The sequence below is a fragment of the Protobothrops mucrosquamatus genome, unplaced genomic scaffold (genome assembly GCF_001527695.2).
Source record: "Protobothrops mucrosquamatus isolate PMUCROS unplaced genomic scaffold, P.Mucros_1.0 scaffold_135, whole genome shotgun sequence".
NCBI lineage: Eukaryota > Metazoa > Chordata > Lepidosauria > Squamata > Viperidae > Protobothrops > Protobothrops mucrosquamatus.
In genome coordinates this window covers 227,513-251,890 of record NW_015386211.1, presented here as the reverse complement: position 1 = coordinate 251,890, position 24,378 = coordinate 227,513, and the positions used below count along the sequence as shown (strand labels likewise).

The following is a 24,378-nucleotide window of genomic DNA, read 5'->3' as shown; positions in this document are numbered from 1 at the left end:
ACAGAAACTTAGCTCCTGGGATGTAGTCTGGTTGTACAGAAATTTTGTTGTTTTATTATATAGATAATTAAATGCACCCCCAAATATATTTATGAACTAATTCACCTTACAAAATGTTGAGACTATTCTCTATATGTTGGGAAGCACAGCAATATGTGATGGTGACTGCCTCCAGATTTTATATAGCTGTGGAATGGCCTTAATATAGAAAACTAATTTATTGAAACAAAGCTGTTCATCCATGATGTGATTTTTGTTTCCTCCTATTGATGCTAATGGGTCTTAAAGAACACACAAAGCTGCATATATATCTTCTTCCTGTATGGATAAAGTTCTTGGTACTTTGGCTGCACTTGTGGCAATATTAGCAAAAATATGCTCAGACTGACCAGCTCTATCTCCCCAGTGAAGAAAGCTACACGTGAAATGGGTGTGACTAAGGCTTTTCTATCTTTCTACAAAAACCTGGGAGCCAATGAGTTCTAGTCCAATCATGGGCAAAAAAAGCTAATTGGGTAACATTTGGCCAGACACCGTCTCCCAAATCTAGGGAATACTTGGGCAAGCCACTTTTGAAAAGTCAAGAAAACTGCAGGAACCAGCAAATGCCAGGAGTCAAAAATTGATTTAAAAGCACAAAAGTAAAAATCAGAAATTATGAAATTGGTATTACCGCAATCAGTGACCTATAACCTTGGCAAGTTTAAGATGTCAAGACTGAAATGTTGATCTAGGTTGTGTTGTATGTGAGCATATGAATTCATGGGTTGATGATTAATATAAATTACGTTCCAGAATGCAATGAATGAAAGAATCAGAGAAATGTAGGGGGAAACCATACAAAGCTCTGAATGAATGTGATGGGGGCAGGGGTGACACTATTCAGTTAGGATTCATCAGGGGACTTCAAACTTTGCCCTTTTATGACTTGTGGACTTCAACTCCCAGAATTCCTCAGCCAGCAACTGGCTGAGGAATTCTGGGAGTTGAAGTCCACAAATCATAAAAGGGCGAAGTTTGAAGACCCCTGGGATACATGAATGGATAGGTAGAAACAAGATGAGACAATAGAGAAAACTGATTGGGACCTTGAGCTGCCAGTATGAAAAAGGAATGTAAATGTTGGGTAATTTTGAAAAAAGTCTGTTTTAAATAAATGGTTTCAGGCTGTCTCTATATTTAGAAATATACATAATCATACAGAAAAGAAAATGTGTGATTGATTTCACTGCTTATGACAGATTAGGTGAATTAGTGAAAGATAAAGGTAATGCGAGGTTCTGAATATGGGGCATTATTGGGCAGTGTCAAAGGAGATTTTCTGTGAAATTATGCTTAGCTTATATTGTTGCTCACGCGGAAAATCTAGAGTTGCTCAGAGTCGACGACGATTTGCTGGCACATAATCTATTGTTGCATTCTGCCTGTTCTGTGACAGTCCTATCGTTTATCCTGTTTATTTTTAGGCGCCAGGTTGTAACCGACTCTTTTACACAGTAGGTACTGTGTTTATATATCACAAAAAGGGAAGAGAATGGCCCTTTGCTCCATCAATAGCGAGCAGGATTGAAATCCCATTTTTGTTACATAGTTTGGGTCGTCCGACAGACAAACTGCACCTTCCAAGCCTCGTTCCCAACCTTGCTAGAGCAGCTCAAGCTCTGTAACGTAGCTTGTCTCAAGCCAGTTACACTTTTGCTTGGATCACTTTGGCCAGGTAGCTGGATTGACAGTGGCGGACCGTAAATGTTGGAGCAGGGGCGGCCTCGGAAACACCGATTGTATCACAAAGAACCTCAGAGCACCTGCTCGTTGAGAACTATTCAACAGCATCTACGGCAGTGTTTCTCAACCTTGACCATTTTAAGGCATGTGGACTTCAACTCCCAGAATTCCACAGCCAGCATTGCTGGCTGTGGAATTCTGGGAGTTGAAGTCCACATGCCTTAAAATTGTCAAGGTTGAGAAACACTGATCTACGGGGAGCCAGGACTACCGGTAGCAGTTATCCCGGGAGGAACCAGAAACGGCTTTCGCGAGCAATTAGAAACAAAGGCGAACCAGTGAAGTCTACAGGGGAGGTTTCCAGGCCCCTCCCCGCCCCCTGAATTCCGGTTCCGTCCTCCCAGCTTCCGGCTTGACGCTTCCTTAGAGGGAAGAGGAGCCGTTCCAACCGAAGCGCCCAGGCTTTGGCGGGGTCGGGGGGTTGTTTTTCGAAGCGATCAGAGGCGCGGAGGGGGCTGTCGTGGCGATGGAGAAGCTGCGGCGGGTGCTGAGAGGAGAGGACGACGAGGAGCAGGGCCTGACATCGCAGGTGTGGCTTGGGGGGGGGCGGTGGGGAAGGCGAGAGAGAGAGTCCCTTCGCGTTTCCCGCTTTAGCTCCGGGGATTCTGGCCGGGTTTTCGGGCCGCCCTGGCGGGATGCATCGCTTCCTCAAGACCAGGGGTAGTCAACCTTGGCTCTTTTATGACTCGTGGACTTCAACTCCCAGAATTCCTGAGCACAGCACAGCTGTGACTCGTGGACTTCAACTCCCAGAATTCCTGGCTCAGCTGGCTCAGGAATTCTGGGAGTTGAAGTCCACGAGTCATAAAAGAGCCAAGGTTGACTACCCCTGCTCAAGACTAACGCAGCGTTGCATTCCTGTGTAGCATGACTAGAGAGCAAGCAACTTGCAAAAGCCAATGGCGGATGGCTTCTGGGAAATACGGATGGTACCGCAGCATGGAGTCTGTCCTCTAGCCAGACTGGCCTCCTCTAGATTCCCTGGATCATAGGCTCCATCATTCCCTGCCGGCGGGGTCCTTTCAGTGCGGACTATGGTATTTGTACACGGGGAAACGGTAGGCCAGGGGTCTTCAAGCTTAGCCCTTTTATGACTTGTGGACTTCAACTCCCAGAATTCCTCAGCCAGCGTGCCTGGCTGAGGAATTCTGGGAGTTGAAGTCCAGAAGTCATAAAAGGGCCAAGTTCGAAGACTCCTGCGCTAGGCTATGAAATGTCAATCTAGTAGGCTACTCTGAATTAGCTGGATAAAGTGTCTTTCTCTCCACTCCTCTCCCCCCCCCCCCCCCNGTTGAGACTATTCTCTATATGTTGGGAAGCACAGCAATATGTGATGGTGACTGCCTCCAGATTTTATATAGCTGTGGAATGGCCTTAATATAGAAAACTAATTTATTGAAACAAAGCTGTTCATCCATGATGTGATTTTTGTTTCCTCCTATTGATGCTAATGGGTCTTAAAGAACACACAAAGCTGCATATATATCTTTTTCCTGTATGGATAAAGTTCTTGGTACTTTGGCTGCACTTGTGGCAATATTAGCAAAAATATGCTCAGACTGACCAGCTCTATCTCCCCAGTGAAGAAAGCTACACGTGAAATGGGTGTGACTAAGGCTTTTCTATCTTTCTACAAAAACCTGGGAGCCAATGAGTTCTAGTCCAATCATGGGCAAAAAAAGCTAATTGGGTGACATTTGGCCAGACACCGTCTCCCAAATCTAGGGAATACTTGGGCAAGCCACTTTTGAAAAGTCAAGAAAACTGCAGGAACCAGCAAATGCCAGGAGTCAAAAATTGATTTAAAAGCACAAAAGTAAAAATCAGAAATTATGAAATTGGTATTACCGCAATCAGTGACCTATAACCTTGGCAAGTTTAAGACGTCAAGACTGAAATGTTGATCTAGGTTGTGTTGTATGTGAGCATATGAATTCATGGGTTGATGATTAATATAAATTACGTTCCAGAATGCAATGAATGAAAGAATCAGAGAAATGTAGGGGAAAACCATACAAAGCTCTGAATGAATGTGATGGGGGCAGGGGTGACAATATTCAGTTAGGATTCATCAGAGGACTTCAAACTTTGCCCTTTTATGACTTGTGGACTTCAACTCCCAGAATTCCTCAGCCAGCAACTGGCTGAGGAATTCTGGGAGTTGAAGTCCACAAGTCATAAAAGGGCGAAGTTTGAAGACCCCTGGGATACATGAATGGTTAGGTAGAAAGAAGATGAGACAATAGAGAAAACTGATTGGGACATTGAGCTGCCAGTATGAAAAAGGAATGTAAATGTTGGGTAATTTTGAAAAAAGTCTGTTTTAAATAAATGGTTTCAGGCTGTCTCTATATTTAGAAATATGCATAATCATACAGAAAAGAAAATGTGTGATTGATTTCACTGCTTATGACAGATTAGGTGAATTAGTGAAAGATAAAGGTAATGCGAGGTTCTGAATATGGGGCATTATTGGGCAGTGTCAAAGGAGATTTTCTGTGAAATTATGCTTAGCTTATATTGTTGCTCACGCGGAAAATCTAGGGTTGCTCAGAGTCGACGACGATTTGCTGGCACATAATCTATTGTTGCATTCTGCCTGTTCTGTGACAGTCCTATCGTTTATCCTGTTTATTTTTAGGCGCCAGGTTGTAACCGACTCTTTTACACAGTAGGTACTGTGTTTATATATCACAAAAAGGGAAGAGAATGGCCCTTTGCTCCATCAATAGCGAGCAGGATTGAAATCCCATTTTTGTTACATAGTTTGGGTCGTCCGACAGACAAACTGCACCTTCCAAGCCTCGTTCCCAACCTTGCTAGAGCAGCTCAAGCTCGGTAACGTAGCTTGTCTCGGCCAGTTACACTTTTGCTTGGATCACTTTGGCCAGGTAGCTGGATTGACAGTGGCGGACCGTAAATGTTGGAACAGGGGCGGCCTCGGAATCACCGATTGTATCACAAAGAACCTCAGAGCACCTGCTCGTTGAGAACTCTTCGGAGGCCGCTATTCAACAGCATCTACGGCAGTGTTTCTCAACCTTGACCATTTTAAGGCATGTGGACTTCAACTCCCAGAATTCCACAGCCAGCATTGCTGGCTGTGGAATTCTGGGAGTTGAAGTCCACATGCCTTAAAATTGTCAAGGTTGACAAACACTGATCTACGGGGAGCCAGGACTACCGGTAGCAGTTATCCCGGGAGGAACCAGAAACGGCATTCGCGAGCAATTAGAAACAAAGGCGAACCAGTGAAGTCTACAGGGGAGGTTTCCAGGCCCCTCCCCGCCCCCTGAATTCCGGTTCCGTCCTCCCAGCTTCCGGCTTGACGCTTCCTTAGAGGGAAGAGGAGCCGTTCCAACCGAAGCGCCCAGGCTTTGGCGGGGTCGGGGGGTTGTTTTTCGAAGCGATCAGAGGCGCGGAGGGGGCTGTCGTGGCGATGGAGAAGCTGCGGCGGGTGCTGAGAGGAGAGGACGACGAGGAGCAGGGCCTGACATCGCAGGTGTGGCTTGGGGGGGAGGGTGGGGAAGGCGAGAGAGAGTCCCTTCGCGTTTCCCGCTTTAGCTCCGGGGATTCTGGCCGGGTTTTCGGGCCGCCCTGGCGGGATGCATCGCTTCCTCAAGACCAGGGGTAGTCAACCTTGGCTCTTTTATGACTCGTGGACTTCAACTCCCAGAATTCCTGAGCCAGCACAGCTGGCTCAGGAATTCTGGGAGTTGAAGTCCACGAGTCATAAAAGAGCCAAGGTTGACTACCCCTGCTCAAGACTAACGCAGCGTTGCATTCCTGTGTAGCATTACTAGAGAGCAAGCAACTTGCAAAAGCCAATGGCGGATGGCTTCTGGGAAATACAGATGGTACCGCAGCATGAAGTCTGTCCTCTAGCCAGACTGGCCTCCTCTAGATTCCCTGGATCATAGGCTCCATCATTCCCTGCCGGCGGGGTCCTTTCAGCGCGGACTATGGTATTTGTACACTAGGGGAAACGCTAGGCCAGGGGTCTTCAAGCTTAGCCCTTTTATGACTTGTGGACTTCAACTCCCAGAATTCCTCAGCCAGCGTGCCTGGCTGAGGAATTCTGGGAGTTGAAGTCCAGAAGTCATAAAAGGGCCAAGTTCGAAGACTCCTGCGCTAGGCTATGAAATGTCAATCTAATAGGCTACTCTGAATTAGCTGGATAAAGTGTCTCTCCCTCTTTCTCTCCACTCCTCCCCCCCACACACACACACAACTGCTTTTACCAGTCTGGATGCCAGCAAGGAACAAAAAGCAATAAGGAGTTTGATTAAAACTGAGTCGGAGGGAAGTTATTGCCTGCTGAATGAAAATAAGAACTTGTATTATTTAGATGGCAGAGGGAGAGATCTGTAAATTATAACAGCTTTTATGTTTATTTTCAAAAATGTTTTTTCCCATTATGACAGATACAGGCGGTGGTGAGTGGGTTATCAGGTTTTTGTCATGTGGGTTGATTCTGTTGAGAAGGCAGTAAGCAGAATGGTAAATCTCTGCTTTGGCTTCAGGGCGTATCAGATTTTATGCCTCCCAAGCATATTTGGGAAAGGCCGCCTTCAGAAACCTTGGAAAGCTGTTGTCAGAAGCTGTTGATGAGTTTCTGTTGTGATATATGGAGCTGAAATGAAATGCTTCAGAAAGTTCAATACAGCTTTTGATAGCTCTCTATCCAGCCTACTGTTTAATCACAAGACAATCTGTTCTATTGTAGAACAGCTGTTTTGGTCAGAATTTTTTTCTCATATTGAAATGAAATATACTTCCTTGTAATGTAAATTAATTATGACTTGTCCTGGTATCTGGGACAATGCTGAACAATGCTACTCATATTTCACATGTTCTTTCAATACCTGAAGTTAACTGTCAGGTTTCATTAGATGTTTCTCTTCTTCTGGCTAAAAGTACCAAATGCTCCCAACCATTTCTGGTAAGCTTTCCGTTCAGGCCCTTTATCATCTGGACCAGTGGTGGGATTCAAATATGTGAACAACTGGTTCTCTGTGTGGATGCCGCTTCCGGAAGTCCATTCTGGGCCTGAGCAATAAAAAATTAGCTACCAGTTCTGCCGAATCCCACCACTGATCTACACTGTCATCTCCTGGATGCGTAGCTGTTTACTATCATTTTTCCTAAATACAGTATCCAGAGCTTGATGGAATGCTCTAAGTGCAACATGACCATCACAAATAGAGGAACAATGACTTGTCTTGGTCTTGCCATTGTACTTATTTAATGTAGATATGGATTGCATTTTTGCAACTGTATGACACTGCTGGTTCATGTTCATCTTTTGATCTATCCATTGCCCATGTGCTGCTGCCTGACGTAGTTCCCCACAATATATGCACTTCGATATTGCACAGATTATTACCCTGCAGTATGCCACTCACCACTTCCAGATCAATGCAAGCCATTCAGAAGCACTTAATGGGTATGATTGTTCAACTAGCTTTGTACCCACCTAAAGATAACAGAGAGAGCCAATCTGGTGGAGTTGTTAACACATCAGGCTAGAAACCAGAAGACTGTGAGTTTTATTCCTTGTGTGGACACAAAGCCATCTGGGCAATGTTGGGCTAATTGCTTTTTCTTAGTCTTAGGGCAGGGGTGTCAAACAGTCGGCCCATGGGCCGGTTGCATCATACGGAAGCCGCACCCAGCTCAGCTCCGGCAATGCAAAAAAAGTCGCAACACGTCACGTGACGCGGCAAGTTTGACACCCGTGTGTTAGGGAGTCAAGGGAAAACCGCTTCTCAAAAACCTTGCCAAGAAAGTTGCAGGGACTTGTCCAGACAATCTCTGAGAATCAGGCACAGCTGAATGGGGTAAAAAGATAGCATGGCCCAGCCCACATTTTGATACTTTCTCTATGGAAACTCCATGAGAAATTTTTCAGATCTTTGTTGAATACAAAGTGTACCGTATCCATTGCATTGCTGTGATCAACTATTTATCAAAAATGGAGATCAAGTGAACTAGCATAATTTATTTTTGATAAATTAATGCTTCTTCCTGTCATGTATTGCTTTCTAAAAAAAACCCTCACAAATTGATTGCTTAATTTATTCCACAGTTTTGTCCATTGCCAACCTTATTGGATCTGTAGTTTTTTTTCCCCTTTTGAAGATAAGGACAGCTTCAAATGACATTTTTCCCTGCCACCTGTCAACATCCAACATCTTTTCCTAGAAGCAAGCTCCCTCCTGCTTTTCTGTCTATTTCTGAATTAAAGTATAAGTAATATAAAGGATGCCATGGTGTTTACTAAGAATTAGTAACTTTAATATGAGCTGCCTCTTCCCCCTAGAGCAGTGGTGGCAAACCTATGGCACAGGTGCCAGAGGCGGCACTCAGAGCCCTCTCTGTGGACACACGCGCCGTCGCCCCAGTCCTAGGCATTCAGCTGGGTTTTATAAAACCTTTTCGCTTTAGGCCTCCGCCACCGTGTGCAAAAAAGAAAAAAGGTTCAGTCAATTTCAACTTCTCGTGCAAAGTTGGAATTGATTGATTGAACTTTTTAGTCCCACCCAGTCTGCCGTTACCACCGCAACCACGCCCACCCAATGGGCCACACCCACCCGGCACTCGACGATGCATAAGTAAGTTTTGGGTTGCAGTTTGGGCACTTGGTCTCTAAAAGGTTCGCCATCACTGGTATAAGTAATATAGATGATGCCATGGTGTTTACCAAGAATTAGTAACTTTAATATGAGCTGCCTCTTCCCCCTAGAGCCCTCTAGAATTAAACAGGGCTGATTGAATTAAATTACTCAAATATTCAAAAATGCCACCAGAGAGATCCAGACTGTTAAGCCCTTTACATGCATTGATGGGAGAATTAAGTATCATGGGAAAAAAGCATAATGTAAACATAAAAAATAATTCATTTGGAACCATCATCTTCAAAAACCCAAAGCCCACAAATAGGACATGAGGGCAATAGTAACTTGATATTCACATTCCTCAGTAATTCATATTGATAGATATTTTATATCAGTTAAAAGTCTTGCCCTCCATAGGTGTTATCAGTATATCTCATGACCCTGAGACCTTTAGTTTTAAGTGCAATGCAAAGTACTTCCATTTATCTTTCCTAATTGCCATCATTTAATTGTACTGGAAGACCCTGAGGGCCAATACTGTGAAGTGGGGGGGGGAGTTCTTCATATCATAAATATTTTATACATTTCTGTCATGCCTCTCTTTTATTTTTTTAAGCTGGTTCAGTTTTAATTTTTCTTCGTGGAGCTGTTCTACTTCCATCACTGCTTTCCTCTTTTCTGTCTCTTTTTAACATTCTGCAATGTTACTCTAGAGTTGCTATGACCAGAACTTTCATACAGCATAATATTCCAAATGTGTGATTGCAAGAAAAATTTATACAGACACACTTTGATAATAGAAGTTTTGTTTTCAATTCTTTCTTAATTATCCCAGCATGGGTGTATCTTTTTTTCACAGCAACCACATAGTGTTTTTTGTTAGTTTCGTCTGCACAATATGTTTAACTAGGACATTCTTGAACTTCAGGATGTCATGTGAGTCCAGAAGCTGACCATTTTTAGTATTGGATCCCAAAGTACTCCAAACCATGTTGTAGCAATTAAGTTCCCTCCTGCAATTAAGTAAATATGATTTCTTTCCTCAGTTCAGGCTCTCCTGATTTTTCATTGTTTGATGCATTTAAGGTGAACAAATTTCTTTAGATTTATTTATTTTATTTAAATTTATTTAGAAATTAAATATCTAAATACCTTTAAATATTTAGGAATGTGTAGATCTTATTCAGGGAAGAATAGCTTTCCTACATATACGCTTGTTAAATTTTTAATATTCTTTTCTCTGTGCTGCCTATATAAGGATAAAGATTTGGACTGGAAAAGGTAAGCTTTATACTATTACGGTTTGAAACTTTCCCATTCATTACTGTGAATAAGGGGAATCATTTCTAATCATTTACCTTTAGTTACTGTGACAATTTTGAAAATTGTATGTATATGTGTGCTTGTGTGGACTGTCTTCTTGAACATTAAGATCTGGCTTTAGGAATTGCCACCTTGCAAATCACTGTGAAGGTTACGGTATATTAATTGCACCCACCTAATTGGTTCTTGATTTTAATTGTTTAATTGTTTTCTTTGTGTGATAGTTAAATTGTAATAGGATTCTTTCTATGTGCACATATAACTATTTATTAAGACCCAAACAAATAAATGGAAATGAACACAAATCTGTACTGCCTTGTAATTTTTAAAACTTGCTTATGGAAAATTCTGGACTCTTGAAAAAAATTGGCATTGATTGCATAAATAATCTTTGTTAGGATCTGCTAGTGGAAGTGTGTCAGTTTGATCCTTTTAATTCTCTCTATTGCCTTCATTACTATAGATCATTATTTCCTTCTGAACTGCTTTTAGGGATTGGGTTAATTGTATTACAAGTTATGCTCCTTCTTTAGAGCAGAGGTCCCCAACCTATGGGCTGCGGCTCTACTACCGGGCCGTGGCCTCTTGGCCATCGGGCCATGTGAGTGGCTGGCCAGTGCACGCTGGCCATGTGTGCATGCTCACCCTATGCTTGCGCCGACGCTAGCTGAGCTGTGAGTCTCACACCGGCACTAGGCAAGCAGTGAGCCTCTTGCTGGCGCTAGGCAAGCAGCCCCATTTGCGGAGCGTGCATACTCACGGCCCTGTTCGTGCACACGCAGCCACATTTGCATGTGTGCGCATGCGCACGTAAAGGTGCCTGTCCCTCCCTTTCTCATCAGGCCTCCGACCCAGAAAGGTTGGCAACCCCTGCCTTGGAGAATGGTTCTATTTGGGCATGAGGAGAGCAGGAGAGATCAGTTTAATTGCTACATCTTTTGGCATACAAAAGATGGTTCTTTTACATTTACATGAAGCCAATGGGAGGTTGTCCAGAGGTTTGATACTCAGTTTTACATTGCTACCTCAGGCTAGACTAATGGTGCTTTTGAATCCCCTCCGATGCCTGGAGGTTGTGAAGTTCTGAATGGGAGAGAGTGGGTGTCAATAAATTTTATTAAGGTGAAGTTGTTATTGGCCCATCAGGATTCTCTGTCTGCTCCAGTGACGTTTCTTGATTGTCATGGCATTATCTGGAAGGAGTAGGTCTTCAACTTGAAGGTTCCTCTGAACTCACAGCTCCTGTGAAACAGCAGGTGGGGGCCATGGCTAGGGATGGAGTGGGTTTCCAGCTTAAGCTACTATACCAGTTGTTGAACCTATCAAGTGGAAGGATCTTGTTAAAGCAACTTATGCCTTCATTACCACTCACTAGGACTACTGCATGCTCTGAAGATCATTCAGAAGTTGCAGTTGAGTGAGAATATAGGAGCCCAAGGATGATATTCAATCAATATTTGGGCCCTGCACTGATTTCCAACTAGCTTCTGGGTGCAGTGAATGGCTTTGCACCTCTAATTGCAGGACTGCATTCTCCCATTGGTAATGACTCGACTGGTTTGACCTACTCGGGAGAAACTATTAATGATGACCAGTGAGGGGACCAAGGCAAAGCGGTGTTGCTTTTCAGTGGTTGCACAAGTCCTTTGGAACACCTCTCAGTGGACATTTAGTTGGCTCCAGCTCTGACTGCTTTCCAGAGGTTGCTCTAAGCAGAACTTGACTGAAAGGCATTTGGGCCTTGATTCAATATTAATTTGGTTATTGTTTGATTAATTTAATTACTTTTTATTACTTTGTAATAAAAAATAGAGATTTTGTAGTCTCTAAATGATAATAACAGTACAATGTATTCACTCAACTAATGATATTCCCATATATTCAATAAAAGTGAGGTAAAAAAGTTTTTGACCGTTTGCACTTATAATTTAATAATGGAATTAGATTTTTGTTCTGATTAGTATTTTATGTATACAGTGAATAACTTGATTGGGATATATACATATATACATATAGGAAGTTTCTCAGACAAACCGGTCTGTCTGAGAAACTTCCTGTATATACTCCCTTGACTCAGCTGGCAAAGAGGGGAGGAGAGCCTGTGGCTTGGTGGTTAAATCACTGCCTAGTATGTAAAACTGCCCAGGTTCGAATCCCATAAAGGGTATGGCTAACTGATGAAAGCAGAACAAGCTAGAAATGGCCATCTTAGTCTCCCGATTTAATTCTTTACTCTTTGTCAGAAAAAGAAATTTGGATATATACATATATACATCATATATACATATTAACAAATAATATGTATTTTAGTATTTTAAAAGACACATATATACATACATACATACATACATACATACATACATACATACATACATATTAACAAATAAAAGAAAAAACAAACACCAGGATATAATAAACCAGCCTGTTTAATATAAACAAGCCTGTGGTTAAAAAGAGTCACTAAGCTTTCGTCCGGCCAAAAACTGCCGGCGTCATCAGAGTTTATTTTTATTTATTTATTTATTTTATTAAATTTATACCCCGCCCTTCTCCCGTAGGACTCAGGACTCAGAGTTAGATAGCAGGAGGCTATATGAGCAGGAGGCTATATGAGCTGCCTTCCCGATCTCCTTCTATTCTAACTCTGATGACGCCGGCAGTTTTTGGCCGGACGAAAGCTTAGTGACTCTTTTTAACCACAGGCTTGTTTACATTAAACAGGCTAGTTTATTATATCCTGGTGTTCATTTTTTCTTTTATTTGTTAACATAATGCCCAGGATTCGCATTTTTAGTATTTTAAAAGACATATTATTTGAAAAACAAGTTACATGTTTGAAAGTGGTACCTGCCTAAATATTATGTTGTCATCCATTTTATTCCTAATGTTTCTAATGAATCACTTTTAGAAACAGAAATGTGAAAAAAGCACTTTTATCACCAATAAGTAACGTTCTAATTCTGCTAGTCTGTATTTTGTTTATCATACTGTAGTAAATAAAATAGAAATATATTATCTCTATTGGTTGTTTTGATTACTTCATTTATTTTACATAATTAAGGTGTTAGTCTGCCAGGATTCATTCTGTGATGCAAGTCTACATTTAATTTTTTAAGTATTTAATTTAAAGTGAGCATGCAAGCTTGTCTTTGGAAAAATTAATAAATATTTACATATAAATTGTATATTTTTTAAATCAATTTGTGAAATGGAAGAATACTTGTGGCTTTAAGAGCAAGTACCTGTTATTTATTTGAGCATTTTGAGGTTTGCATTGTTAAAGATGTTTTATTAGTAAAGATTTCTGTCCTACTATTAAAATCTGATTTATTTATTTCTTCACCCATAGGTCCTTGATGCATCATCCCTGAGTTTTAGTACTCGAGTGAAATGGTTTGCAATATGTTTTGTATGCGGCGTTTTGTGTTCTCTCCTTGTAAGTAAATATTTCATGAAACACAGAAAAAAAATTCTCTTTATATGTTTTAATATTCATCTCTGTTCTTGGGCTAATGTTGTATTGATATATGGAGTTGGTATAGAATGATTAGTCAATACCTTAGGAAAAAGTACATAGTGCAGCCTCTAATACTTTACCATATCGAAATACTAGCTTCTCCTGGGATGCAGATTTTCTACATACAGGATGTCATTTAAGCAAAAAGCAGTCAGAAGAGTAGATGTGTAACCTTATAGGGCAGCCTTCCAGGTCTCTACATGTATTGGTTCACAAATTCAATCTTCCATACTGCTATTTATGGTGACTTGGGGGTGTCAGAGATTATAGCCCAGTTATGTTTGAAGAGCACTGGGTTAGGGAAAGCAGATGCAAGAGTTACAGAGACAATATTTTTTTCCTTTTATATATATATAATTTTAGTATATATACTGTAGCTCAAATAATTCCTAAAAAAAATTATCTGCAGCAAACCTAACTGTTCACTAGTGCCATCTTTGTAAGTCATCAAGAGAAAGCTTTCAAGGCTGTCAGAAAAAATGCTAGTTGATACCGGGATTTCATCAGTCAAGCCATATCTACCGTGTTTCCCCAAAAATAAGACCCGGCCTTATATTTATTTTGCCTCCAAAAGAGGCACCAGCTCTTATTTTCAGGTGATGTCTTACCCACTTACCTTAGGACTGCCGCAGCCAGGCCTCCCATGCCCCGATACGTATGCCTCGCCGGCCCACTACTTCTGCGGCTGCTTGCCACCACTTGTACATGTCATCCCTGGCCTCCGGAAAGGCCTCTGCAGCCACGAAACGAGCTCCAGATTGACACACGCGATGCCCTCCAGCTTCCGTTTCGCCATCAGAGGCCTTCCAGAAAGGCCTTTGCAGCCAAGAAATGGGCTCTGGATTGATGTGTGCGGTGTCCGCCAGCTTTTATTTTGCCATCAGAGGCCTTCCGGAAAGGCCTCTGCAGCCGAGAAAAGAATTCCAGATTGGCACGTCCGGTTCCCCCTGCCTTCCGTTTCACTGTCAGAAGCCTTCCAGAAAGGCCTCTGCAGCTGAGAAACGAGCTCTGGATTGACGTGTGCAGTGCCCCCCCCCTCGGCTTCCGTTCTGCCATCAGAGGCACCATGCACATCAATCCGAAGCTCGTTTCTCAGCTGCAGAGGTTTTTCTGGAAGGCCTCTCACGGCAAAATGGAGGCTGGGGCCAATGCGCATAAGCAACGGCGAGCAGCCGCAGAAGTAAGCCAGCGAGACAGGTATCGGGGTGTGGGAGGCCTGGCTGCAACTGTCTTAAGATAAGTGGGTGTGGGGTGCATGGGGCAGCTCCATCCCTCCATTCCCGTCCTGTTGATTTTTATCCGTGTGCCTCGCTCCACCTCGTGCAACCAGGTGTAGTGGAGTGGGCGGGGTCTTAAGTAGAGCTTATTTTGGGGATAGGGCTTATATTGGGCGCATGTGTAAAAATCAAGCTAGGGCTTATTTTGGGGGTAGGTCTTATTTTCGGGAAAACATGGTACATACAGAAACTGCTTTGATCACTTCCTATTAGTATTTCATATAATACTGGATAACAGATTGTTTCAGAACTGTGGTGCTGCTTTCTTCATTTTAATCTACCGTGCAGTGACTGTTCTTCGTTTTGTATTTATTCTTGCTTCAGTTTGGGTTTATGCAATGTTGGTCATCCATTCTAAAGGCCAAAGAGTTTGTACGTTTGGCTACATATTCCTTCATCTCAATCAGATGCAACATTGGGGGAGGCTGACTTCTGTGCCATTAACCAAAGGCCAATGTTCCTGCTCTTCCTGCAGCTGGAAAAAGCTTTGGGTTTTTTACAACTAAAGCAAACTCTGGGGAAGCAGAGAAGAAGATAACAGTGCTTGAGTTTGGGTGTACTTTAAGCTAACAGCTCTGATTAATGGCTGGAATTATCCCCAGAGGTTGACAGAGGTCCAGGGACAAAGGAGTAGAGGACTTTGCTTCAGGATTCAGGTTATCTTTAAGACATAGGAATCAACTTCAGTTAGACATTAAGATTTAATTGATTTTGGATATGTTAGAAACCTTGTTCTCTACAATATTCCTGTTTCTATACATAAGGGCATTCTTCGAAATTTCAGATCTATTGAAAGCCATCTCTCTTCCAAGATCATGAATTACAGTGAGAACAATTTGCATGTACAGGTAGTTCTGACTTAAAATCATTCATTTAGTGACCATTTGAATTTACAACAGCACTGAAAAAAGTAATTTATGACCATTTCCCACAACCATTGTAGGATGCCCATGGCTATGTGATCAGAATTCAGTCACTTGGCAACTGGCATGTGTTTATGGCGGTTGCCGTGTCCCAGGGTCATGTGATCATCTTTTGCTACCGCCTGACAAGCAAAGTCAATGGGGAAGCTTGATTCACTTAGCTGTGTTACTAATTTAACAACTGCAGTAATTAACAACTGTGACAAGAAAGGCCGCAAAATTGGGCAAAACTCAATCGTTGCCTTGCTTATCGATGGACATTTTGTGCTCAATTGTGGTCGTGGTCGAAAATTGCCTGTATTTTGTAAATTGGACTTAACACATACATTTTTCTTAGTTCTTTTCAATAAAGTTTGGTTTAATTTGTTGCCCAGTAAGACTTAACAGCTCCTGGTGACCCCGAAATGTTCAGTTGTTAGAAAAGTGTAATGCTCTAATAATATCTCTTTGATTTTTGGTTTGATAAAACTATAGACCTCCTCACAGTTGGCTTTTTAAATTGTATATGTGCAGGGGACAGGATTGCTCTGGCTTCCAAATGGAATAAAACTCTTTGCAGTGTTCTATACCTTGGGAAATATTGCTGCTTTAGCCAGGTATGGTCTTTTTGTAGTCTTCTCTTTTTATTTTAATGAGATTTATGTGTTTCCACATTACTTGCAAAGTGCAAATAATTCTCTGTATATACAACTGAGCTCTTTTGAAATTTATTCTGTACAATTACCAGATGTAAAAAAAAAACGGCAGACAGGACGCAGCTGTAGGTTTTAACCAATGAATGCAATTTCAACTCATATAATGGTAGGGAACAGTTCCCCCTCCTCATCTCCTGAGTACACACTCAAAATTTTCTCTGTATCATTTTTATCCAGAGCTACACAGGCTGTATAGAGTGGAATGAAGGAAAAACATTGAATTCTATGTATTATTATAACCATATATGGGCAAAAAGGGACTGGGTGACCCTAACAGCTATGACTGAGAAGATTAAAAAAAAAATTCTGATTTTTTTTTTCCAAACTAGTACTTGCTTCTTGATGGGTCCAGTGAAACAGCTGAAAAAGATGTTTGAACCAACAAGGTTAATTGTGACAATTGTTATGCTGGTAAGTTAGCTTGTTTTAAATCCAGAAAAGAAACATAAAGTTCCAGACATTGACGTCCATTCATAAATACAATGACACCAAAATTATAAAAAAATGTTGCACTCAAATACTTAAGCAGTGGACTGCACTGCATGTTTTGTCACTTGCCCTCTCGTCCCCTCTCCCTCAATGCTTCTGGTTGCATATTGACAATTAGAAAGCGTTTATCACTTCTATTATTTTAGCTTTTATTAGCAGAATAACTGGACTTATTTGATTTGTTAAGCGATATTCTTTTGTGGACGAGGTATATTTGTCCTTTCATGAAATTTCTCTGGATTATGAGACAGAGTTACTGATCAGCAAAAGTTTCTGAGAATTGCAGTGAATCTTTTGTAGGTTCTAGGACAATACAGGAATACGTGGTTAACAACCACTGGCGCAGCAAATGTTCAAGGTTACAATGGCGTTGAATGAGCAATAGTTATGATTGGTCCTTGAAGTTCTGGCCATTCTAGCACACCTGTGGTTATGTGATGGCAACTGGCTTGCACTTATGATGGTTGCAGCATCCTGCGGTCACATGATCATGATTTGTGACCTTCCCTGGCAGCTTCCCACAAGCAAAGCCACTTGCCTGCCTGCTGGCTTCCTTGCAACCTGCCTGGGATTTGGAAATGCCTGCCAGCTTCCCCACTGACTTTGTTGGAAGCCAGCAGGAAGTTGCAAAGAGGTGCTCACTTAATGCCCCACTATCCTCACTTAACAAGGGCAGTGGAAACTGCAGGGATTGCCATTGCTAAGCAATGCAGTCGTGGGATGTTAACCATTTATGACTGTATCAGTTAGCAACAGAAATTCTGATCCCAACTGCAATCATAACTCGAGGACTACCAGTAGTACAAACCCTGTCCTACGTATATACACACTGATCTGGTTTCTGTTTTGTCTTGAGCAGCTTTCTTTGATCCTCACATTATTTGCTGCATTTTGGGTAAGTAGTATTCATCAAACATTTTGTGCATTTCAGCATGAATTTACTTGCTTTGGATGCTGTAGTTAGTGTCTTATTTAAGATTTACCTTGTCTAGCTTACGATATTAGACAAATGTAAATTCTGCCCAGTTTTTTGTTCTGTTAAATAGGCGTAGATTGAATGATACTTTGTCATTTAAGTCTTGCATGCATGAGTGACCTTAATATTGTTGCTTATTCCCTCTAATAGAAAAGTGAAATTATGTGGCCACTTGCTTTGCTTAATTTTCAGTCAGAAATAGAAGATCCACGTTAACACATTTTGTTCTTAAAGTACTATCAAATTCAACACATGTTCTTTTCCTCTTTCTTAGTGGCAAAAGAAAGGGTTAGCTCTGCTGTTCTGCATTTTGCAGTTTCTGGCAATGACCTGGTAAGGCTTTCTTTGAATTCTTATTGTTTATTAGTCATGCAAATCTTTTATTGTTACAAACAATGCAAATCCAATAGTGTAGTCACTTGATTTGTGATTGTGACTTGAAACATTGTGGATTCTTATTAGAACTAAATGCTTTTCAAATTGTTTTGGGGAACTCTGGGATTCAGCCATAGTTTTATTCCATACAGCATTAACCTTGTGAACTCTCAAGCTTCCTCCTTCCGTTATATATTCAAGATGGACAGTATTTAATATTTATTTGCTACGTATATGTAGGGATGGGGGTCTATACATATGTTGTTCATAGTATGTTTAGGTGTGTGTTACGTATGTGTTTCACTTTGAGAGTAGGCAACTAAATTTCATTTTTGAGGTGTGCCATTGTGCCCACAGTAAAAAAAATGACAATAAAGGTTATCTTATCTTATCTTATTAGTCTCCAGAAAGTCTGGAGGTAGCTACCGGACTAATTAGCTGACCCCACTTCTCCCCCATGCTTCCTTCTCTCTCCCCCCCATCTTTTAATTCATATTGTTATACTTTCATTATTTATTTTTAGCACTAGCAATAACACTTAGACATATACCGCTTCATAGTTCAGCCCTATCTAAGCGCTTTACCAAGCCAGCCTATTGCCCCCAACAATCTGGGTCCTCATTTTACCAACCTCAAATGGATGGAAGGCCGAGTCAACCTTAAGTCGGTCAGAATTGAACTCGACAGTGAGCAGTGAGTTAGCCTGCAATATTGCACTCTAATCACTGTGCCACTAAAGCTCTTATTTTTATTGTTTCATTGTTTTGCAATTATTGGGTTTACATTTTTTAATCATTTTTTCCACTGTAATATTGTAAGCCACCCAGAGTAGCCCTATGGCCGGATAGGCAGCAAATAAATTTAACAAATAAATAAACAGAAATTCACTAACAAGAAGATGATTAAAGGATACTCTTTCCTTTACTGATGTGTTTCTTCAGTACATAGTTTCATAGGGGTTGTTGGATGTTCTGGAACATGTCATGCTTAGCAGGGTGTCTTACCATTTCTAGCTGGTGCATAGAACTCTATAGCTCGTATTTCTTTTGGGAAAGGATATATTTATTAAACCCGCCAAAACAAATGTGATAGCATATTATGAACCAATCATGATCATAATTTAAAGACTTGGCATTTCAGATATTGACCATAGATCAATCCTTTATTTATTTATTAACAGTATTTATTATTATTCATTTTACAATATTTCTAGCCCCATCCCAATCCAAATGGGATTGGTCAGGTTGTAAGAAATCACAAAATAATGCATTAGAAACATTTGGAGAAAATAAAAATCAATACAAAAACAACAACAACCCCACCTTAATGCATCACAGTCACTTTTCATTTAACTGAAGGGCCAAATGCTCTCTGGAGTAGTGCTGCTTTGCCTTGTTTTTTGAATGCTCGTAGACTAGGGGCTCTCCATACCCTCAAGAGAAAACGTTCCTATTGAGGGATGCCATCACTTACAAGATCTGTCCCCTGGCCCAGATGGGCAACTTCAGTTTCTTGTTTATATGCACACTGAATTTTGAATTAATTGATGGGGGAAGAGTAAAATCTGTATTTACTGAACCTTCCTTCTAGGACGTTTATCAGTCAATAGCACCAATCACATTTGTTTACTATTTTGAGTTTCTACACGTTTAGAGCAAAATCTGAAATGGAAGGTAGAATTTGGAATCTTGTAGTGGCATATCTATTGTTTTATTCTGAAGTATAATCTGAGTAGCTGATTATATGAAATTATTACAGTAGTAGACTGATTTCTCTGTGGACGGCTGCAAAAGGATGCTAAAATATAATGTCTCTTCTTCCTCTCTTAGGTACAGTCTGTCATACATCCCATATGCAAGGTAAATTTGTGCAGTTATCTTATTATGTTGGAGGTAATCAGGTGTATTCTGAATGGCAGGTACAGGTAGTCCTCAACTTACTACAAGTTACAACAGTGATTTGAAAAAAGTGATTTAGGGCTGTTTTTCACACTAATGACCGTTGCAGCACCCCCATGGTCATGTAATCAGAATTTGAATGCTTGGTAACTGGTTCATATTTATGACAGTTGCAGTGTTCCGGGGTCATGTGATCCCTTTTTGTGACCTTCTGATAAACAAAGTCAAAGGGAAGCCAGATTCGCTTAAAAACTGGGTTATTAAAGACTCTGGTGATTCACTTAACAACTGTGGGAAGAAAGATTGTAAGATGGAGCAAAACTCACTTAACGAATGTCTTGCTTAGCAACAGAAATTTTCAGCTCAGTTGTGGTCGTAAGTCGAGGACTACCTGTATCTAGCACGTTGGTCTTCAGTATGAGGCTTGCCAAGCTTCAGACCTCAGTTGATTTTATTTTGTTAAATTGCTTGAACAAAATTAATGTACTTGAAATCAAATGCAAATTAAAATCGTCATTACAATGGCTGTAAAATGTTGATTTTTTAAAAAATGAATGCTTGGTTATATAATTGCACAATGGTTGTCTGAAACGGTATCATTTTGCATGCATCAAGAATGGGGAAAGGGAAGGCTTTTTAAATTAGAAGTTAATTTGTATACCACTTGGTAAAGCCTTAAAAATCAATGCATCATATCTACAAGCTTGCACATAGTGATTTTTCTTTTTCTTTTAAAGGGATGCTATATTGAAATGCTTCACTTCTTGTCTAAGTTAAAGAGAAGCAGAACTTTTTCCAGTGCTTGGAAACCTACATCATTTCTCCTAGGATTACTCCAAATGGTTCAGGTCCTGAAACAGTGACAGCCTTCTTCACAACGGCGATTAAATTGTATTAGCAGAAGAACCTTAAAAAAAAAAAAAGTACAAAACCAGGGCATTTATACCATCACAAGACCCCTCAATCCATGCTTGTTCTAAAAATATTTTTTTTACTCACTCAATGGTCTTAAAATTGTTGGGTGAAAGTCTGCTAACATGATTTAATCTTAAAATTATATGATCGTTGAGTTTCAGGTAAAATGCATGTAAATACATGTTCCTTATTTTTTATATTTATCTTTCCAATTCCTCTATTATTTGTTTTATTTTCCAAAGTCCTATTAAACTGCAAATTGTAAAATGAAGAATTACACTATGTTATAGCTACTGGGCCTCTTCAGAAATGATTAACAATGGATAGCATGGGGAAAAATGAGACTATATAAGAAACGTGCTTTCCAAATTCAGGAACTTTGTGTTATTCCTTTATTTTAAACGCCAACTTTTTATACTGTGATACTTAAAACACATTCAACTAAAAGTAATATATTAAATCAGTGATTAAAATATTTAAAATTATGCAGTCTAATGGTATTTATGGTTGAGATGTTCTGTAGATTATATTAGTGCTGTTAGAACTACCATTAAATTACTTGGTCAGGCTCAAACATAGGTTAATGCTTACATTTTGCTTATTTTAAACAGTAAGTAATATCTACTTATATGCTCACAATTTATCTATAGCATGCCCACTTTCTTTTCCGTAACTTTAGAATTAATCTCCCATACACACATCTTCCAATGCCAGTAATGGTCTTGGGAGAGGAAACATTCAAGTAAAATCGATATGTTCAAGTCTTATGTTTAATTATGTGGCTAATGGTTTGTTGGATGGAACTGAAGGCTTGTTTCAGCAGTTTAGCAGTTTAAACAATGGTTTAAGCTACAGAATGAATAACTTGTCATCTAGTAATTTAATTCCCCACCACCACCATATATTATGAAGATCAAGAGTGCTAAAACTCCCATTTCCTTGTTCTGCTTTCAGAGGGATTATATGCACTAATATATAGTAGTAAGTGATAGGCCAGGGTGGCAAAGTCCCTTGTAAAAAAGAGGGGCAGGCAGCTGACTCATGAGTAAAAGCTAACTAACACTGGACTCCAGGGTAATTTCCAGCACATCCTCTGCAGCCTTCTATTTGTTCTCATGCTCTGGTACTTGCTCTCTTCCTCCAACCTCCACACCTTTTTCTCTTGGCAGAACATCTTTAAAGCTTTAGCCGATCCTGAGCCTGAAGACACTTAACAATGAAAAAAAATTAACCACATAGGCTGTTTCTTTAAAATAGACTTTAGTTTGGAAGATAAAAAAGTTGTAGCCTGACAATATTTGCCTTCTAGGAAAGGGCCTAGCGATTGAGGGATCCTTCCTTCATCTACACAGCATCCTTGGTTTCTATGTTTGCTGATAAGGAAGAGGTTTTGACTTCTTACAGGAAACCTCATAGTTTGCCTGGAATTCCTTTGTTGTCAGCGGTGACCAGGAAAACAATAAATGCAAAACCAGTTTAAGGAAATAACAGTGGCATATGCTGAACTTATATGTATTTACATAGCACGAGGCCATTCTAAGGCCGTCCCGCTGGTACCTCAGAACGTATAAATCTACTTCACTGTGGTCTGCTTACATAGCGCACCTAACTAGGCAGCATCAAGGGACTGCATTGGCTAAATGTGGTAAGGCTTAACCTCGGTTAGGCTTCAGTGACTTAAGATTGTTTGAATTCGCTCCGTCTGGGAAACATGACTCACTATAGCAGCGACCTAGGCTATTGGCACACAATCTAGAAGCAAATAGGGTTGTTATAATATAGGCCAGGGGTAAGTCAACCTTGGCTCTTTTATGACTCGTGGACTTCAATTCCCAGAATTCCTGAGCCAGCTTAGCTGGCTCAGGAATTCTGGGAGTTGAAGTCCACGAGTCATAAAAGAGCCAAGGTTGACTACCCCTGATATAGGCTATTGTCAACGAGGGATTCGTGTTTCAAGGAAATTGGTAAATTTGGGGGTTTTGAATTGAAAGTTGTAGGTCCAGCAGCATCAACTAATCGAAAAGCCCCACTTTTTTTCAGAGCCGGAAATGGCAGAATCCACTTGGGGCAGATTCCCAGAGTAGTAGATCACTCCTTTACCTTTTGGGGGCCCGAGGAACCGAAGCTTCAAAAAACGGGCCCAGCTTCTACTACGGTAGCTTGATCCGCCTCGGCTCTTCTCTCTTTGCCAGATAGGGGGCGCATTTCAGCCTTCAGGAAGCGGATTGGCTCTGCGGCCAGCCCTAATCCAAGCCCTCCAGCCTCGCCTGCCCGTCGCCGCTCGCTCGGCTCGGCTCGGCTCCTCCTCCGAAGTCCAACCCGCCGCGTGTCTCTTTCCACCGGCAGCATCAGAGCCCCGGCGGCGCGCGGAGCGGCCAGGCTGCTTCGGCGAAGGCTGGGAATTCCGCTTGAGTGGGCGAGTCTTTGAAGAGATGCCCGGCTGAGCGCGGACACAGGAGGAGGAGGAGGAGGAGGAGGAAAAGTCTCCCCCGCCATGTCCTTGCCTCCTATCGCGCCGCCGCCTTCGGCCGCCCCCCGACTGCAATCGAGGAAGCAACACCAGCCGTCGCCGCCGGTGGCGGCTCCTCGAAAGCCGATGGCGGTGCTGGCGACGGCCCCTCTCGCTCCAGGCAAGCCTCCTCGGAAAGGGCGCGGCGTGCCTTCCGAGCGATCCGCCGGCTTCTCCAGCTCCTGGCCCAGCGCCTCCCTGCAGAAGCAGCTGCCGCGCAGCCGAGCGGCCCAAGGCGGCAGGAACGCCCCGCCGCCCGAAAGAGGGGCGGCGGCGGCGGCGGCGGCAGCCTTGAGCGCTGCCTTGTCTCGCAGCCGGGGTCGCTCGGGGCCGCCAGCCGCCGGCACGCACTCCTGCGAGAGCCTCTGCGCCGCGCCGGGAGGCCGCGGGGAGGCTTCGCTGCGCTTCTCGCTCAGCCTTCCCCCGGAGGCGATTCGGGTCCTGCAGCGGCGGAGCCTGGAGAAGCAGCAGCGGCCGCGCGGGCGGGTGGCCCGCTTCGCTTCCCCCGACGCCTCCAGGTGTCCTCTGGCGGGCACCTCGTCGCCCGAGGGGGACTTGCGCGCCTTGCTGCAGGTGTCGCTGCTGAACGAGCGCCACCGCTACGACGACGTGGAGTACGAGGAAGACGAGGCGGCGGGCGATCCCGGAGCCTTCACGGCGGACGAAGGGCTAGTGCGCAAGTGCACCGAATGGCTCCGCGGCGTGGAAAGCGCCGCTGCCCGGGACCGGGCGGGCAAGATGGACAGCCTGCCTCACTTGAGCACCCTTTGAGCGGCCGGGCTCGTGCCTCCTCAGCCTTTCACAACCGGCGTGGCCCTTCGGCGAGGCGCTCTTCCGAAAAAAGCACCGTTTGCGAATAAAAATGCTTACCTTTCCTTTTCCCCCGTTGCTTTCTAGCTTATTCCTGCGGGGGGGGGAAAATATCTCACTTTCTACTTATGAGTCGTACTGTACGTGGTGGATTTCGGCCTCTGTCGGCTCCGGATCTTTCCTGGGGAGGTGGGTGTGGTTTTCTTTTTGTGCCTTTTCTTCTGAAACACCCAGGCGGAAAGCCCTGCCATTCTAATACCAGCGGTTGC

General features: G+C 42.3%; 2 protein-coding genes across 3 annotated transcripts; both read left to right on the top strand.

The window, feature by feature from the left end:
- The first annotated feature begins 2,140 nt into the window (after nucleotides 1–2,140).
- SFT2D1 (SFT2 domain containing 1) lies at nucleotides 2,141–21,060 on the top strand. Of its 2 annotated transcripts, none has more exons than XM_015818338.1 (8): nucleotides 2,141–2,314; nucleotides 13,075–13,161; nucleotides 15,956–16,038; nucleotides 16,467–16,548; nucleotides 17,486–17,521; nucleotides 17,877–17,935; nucleotides 19,807–19,836; nucleotides 20,613–21,060. In XM_015818338.1, the coding sequence occupies exons 1-8, from the start codon at nucleotides 2,252–2,254 to the stop codon at nucleotides 20,650–20,652; spliced, it is 480 nt and encodes a 159-aa protein (XP_015673824.1). In that variant the 5' UTR covers nucleotides 2,141–2,251; the 3' UTR covers nucleotides 20,653–21,060. The 2 variants fall into 2 exon arrangements, with proteins under 2 accessions (XP_015673824.1, XP_015673816.1); XM_015818330.1 differs by lacking the exon at nucleotides 2,141–2,314 and adding an exon at nucleotides 5,114–5,287.
- A 2,224-nt stretch (nucleotides 21,061–23,284) lies between these two features.
- PRR18 (proline rich 18) lies at nucleotides 23,285–24,070 on the top strand. The gene has a single exon (XM_029284570.1). It carries the CDS (start codon nucleotides 23,285–23,287, stop codon nucleotides 24,068–24,070), a length of 786 nt encoding a protein of 261 aa, XP_029140403.1.
- The last annotated feature ends 308 nt before the right edge of the window (nucleotides 24,071–24,378 follow it).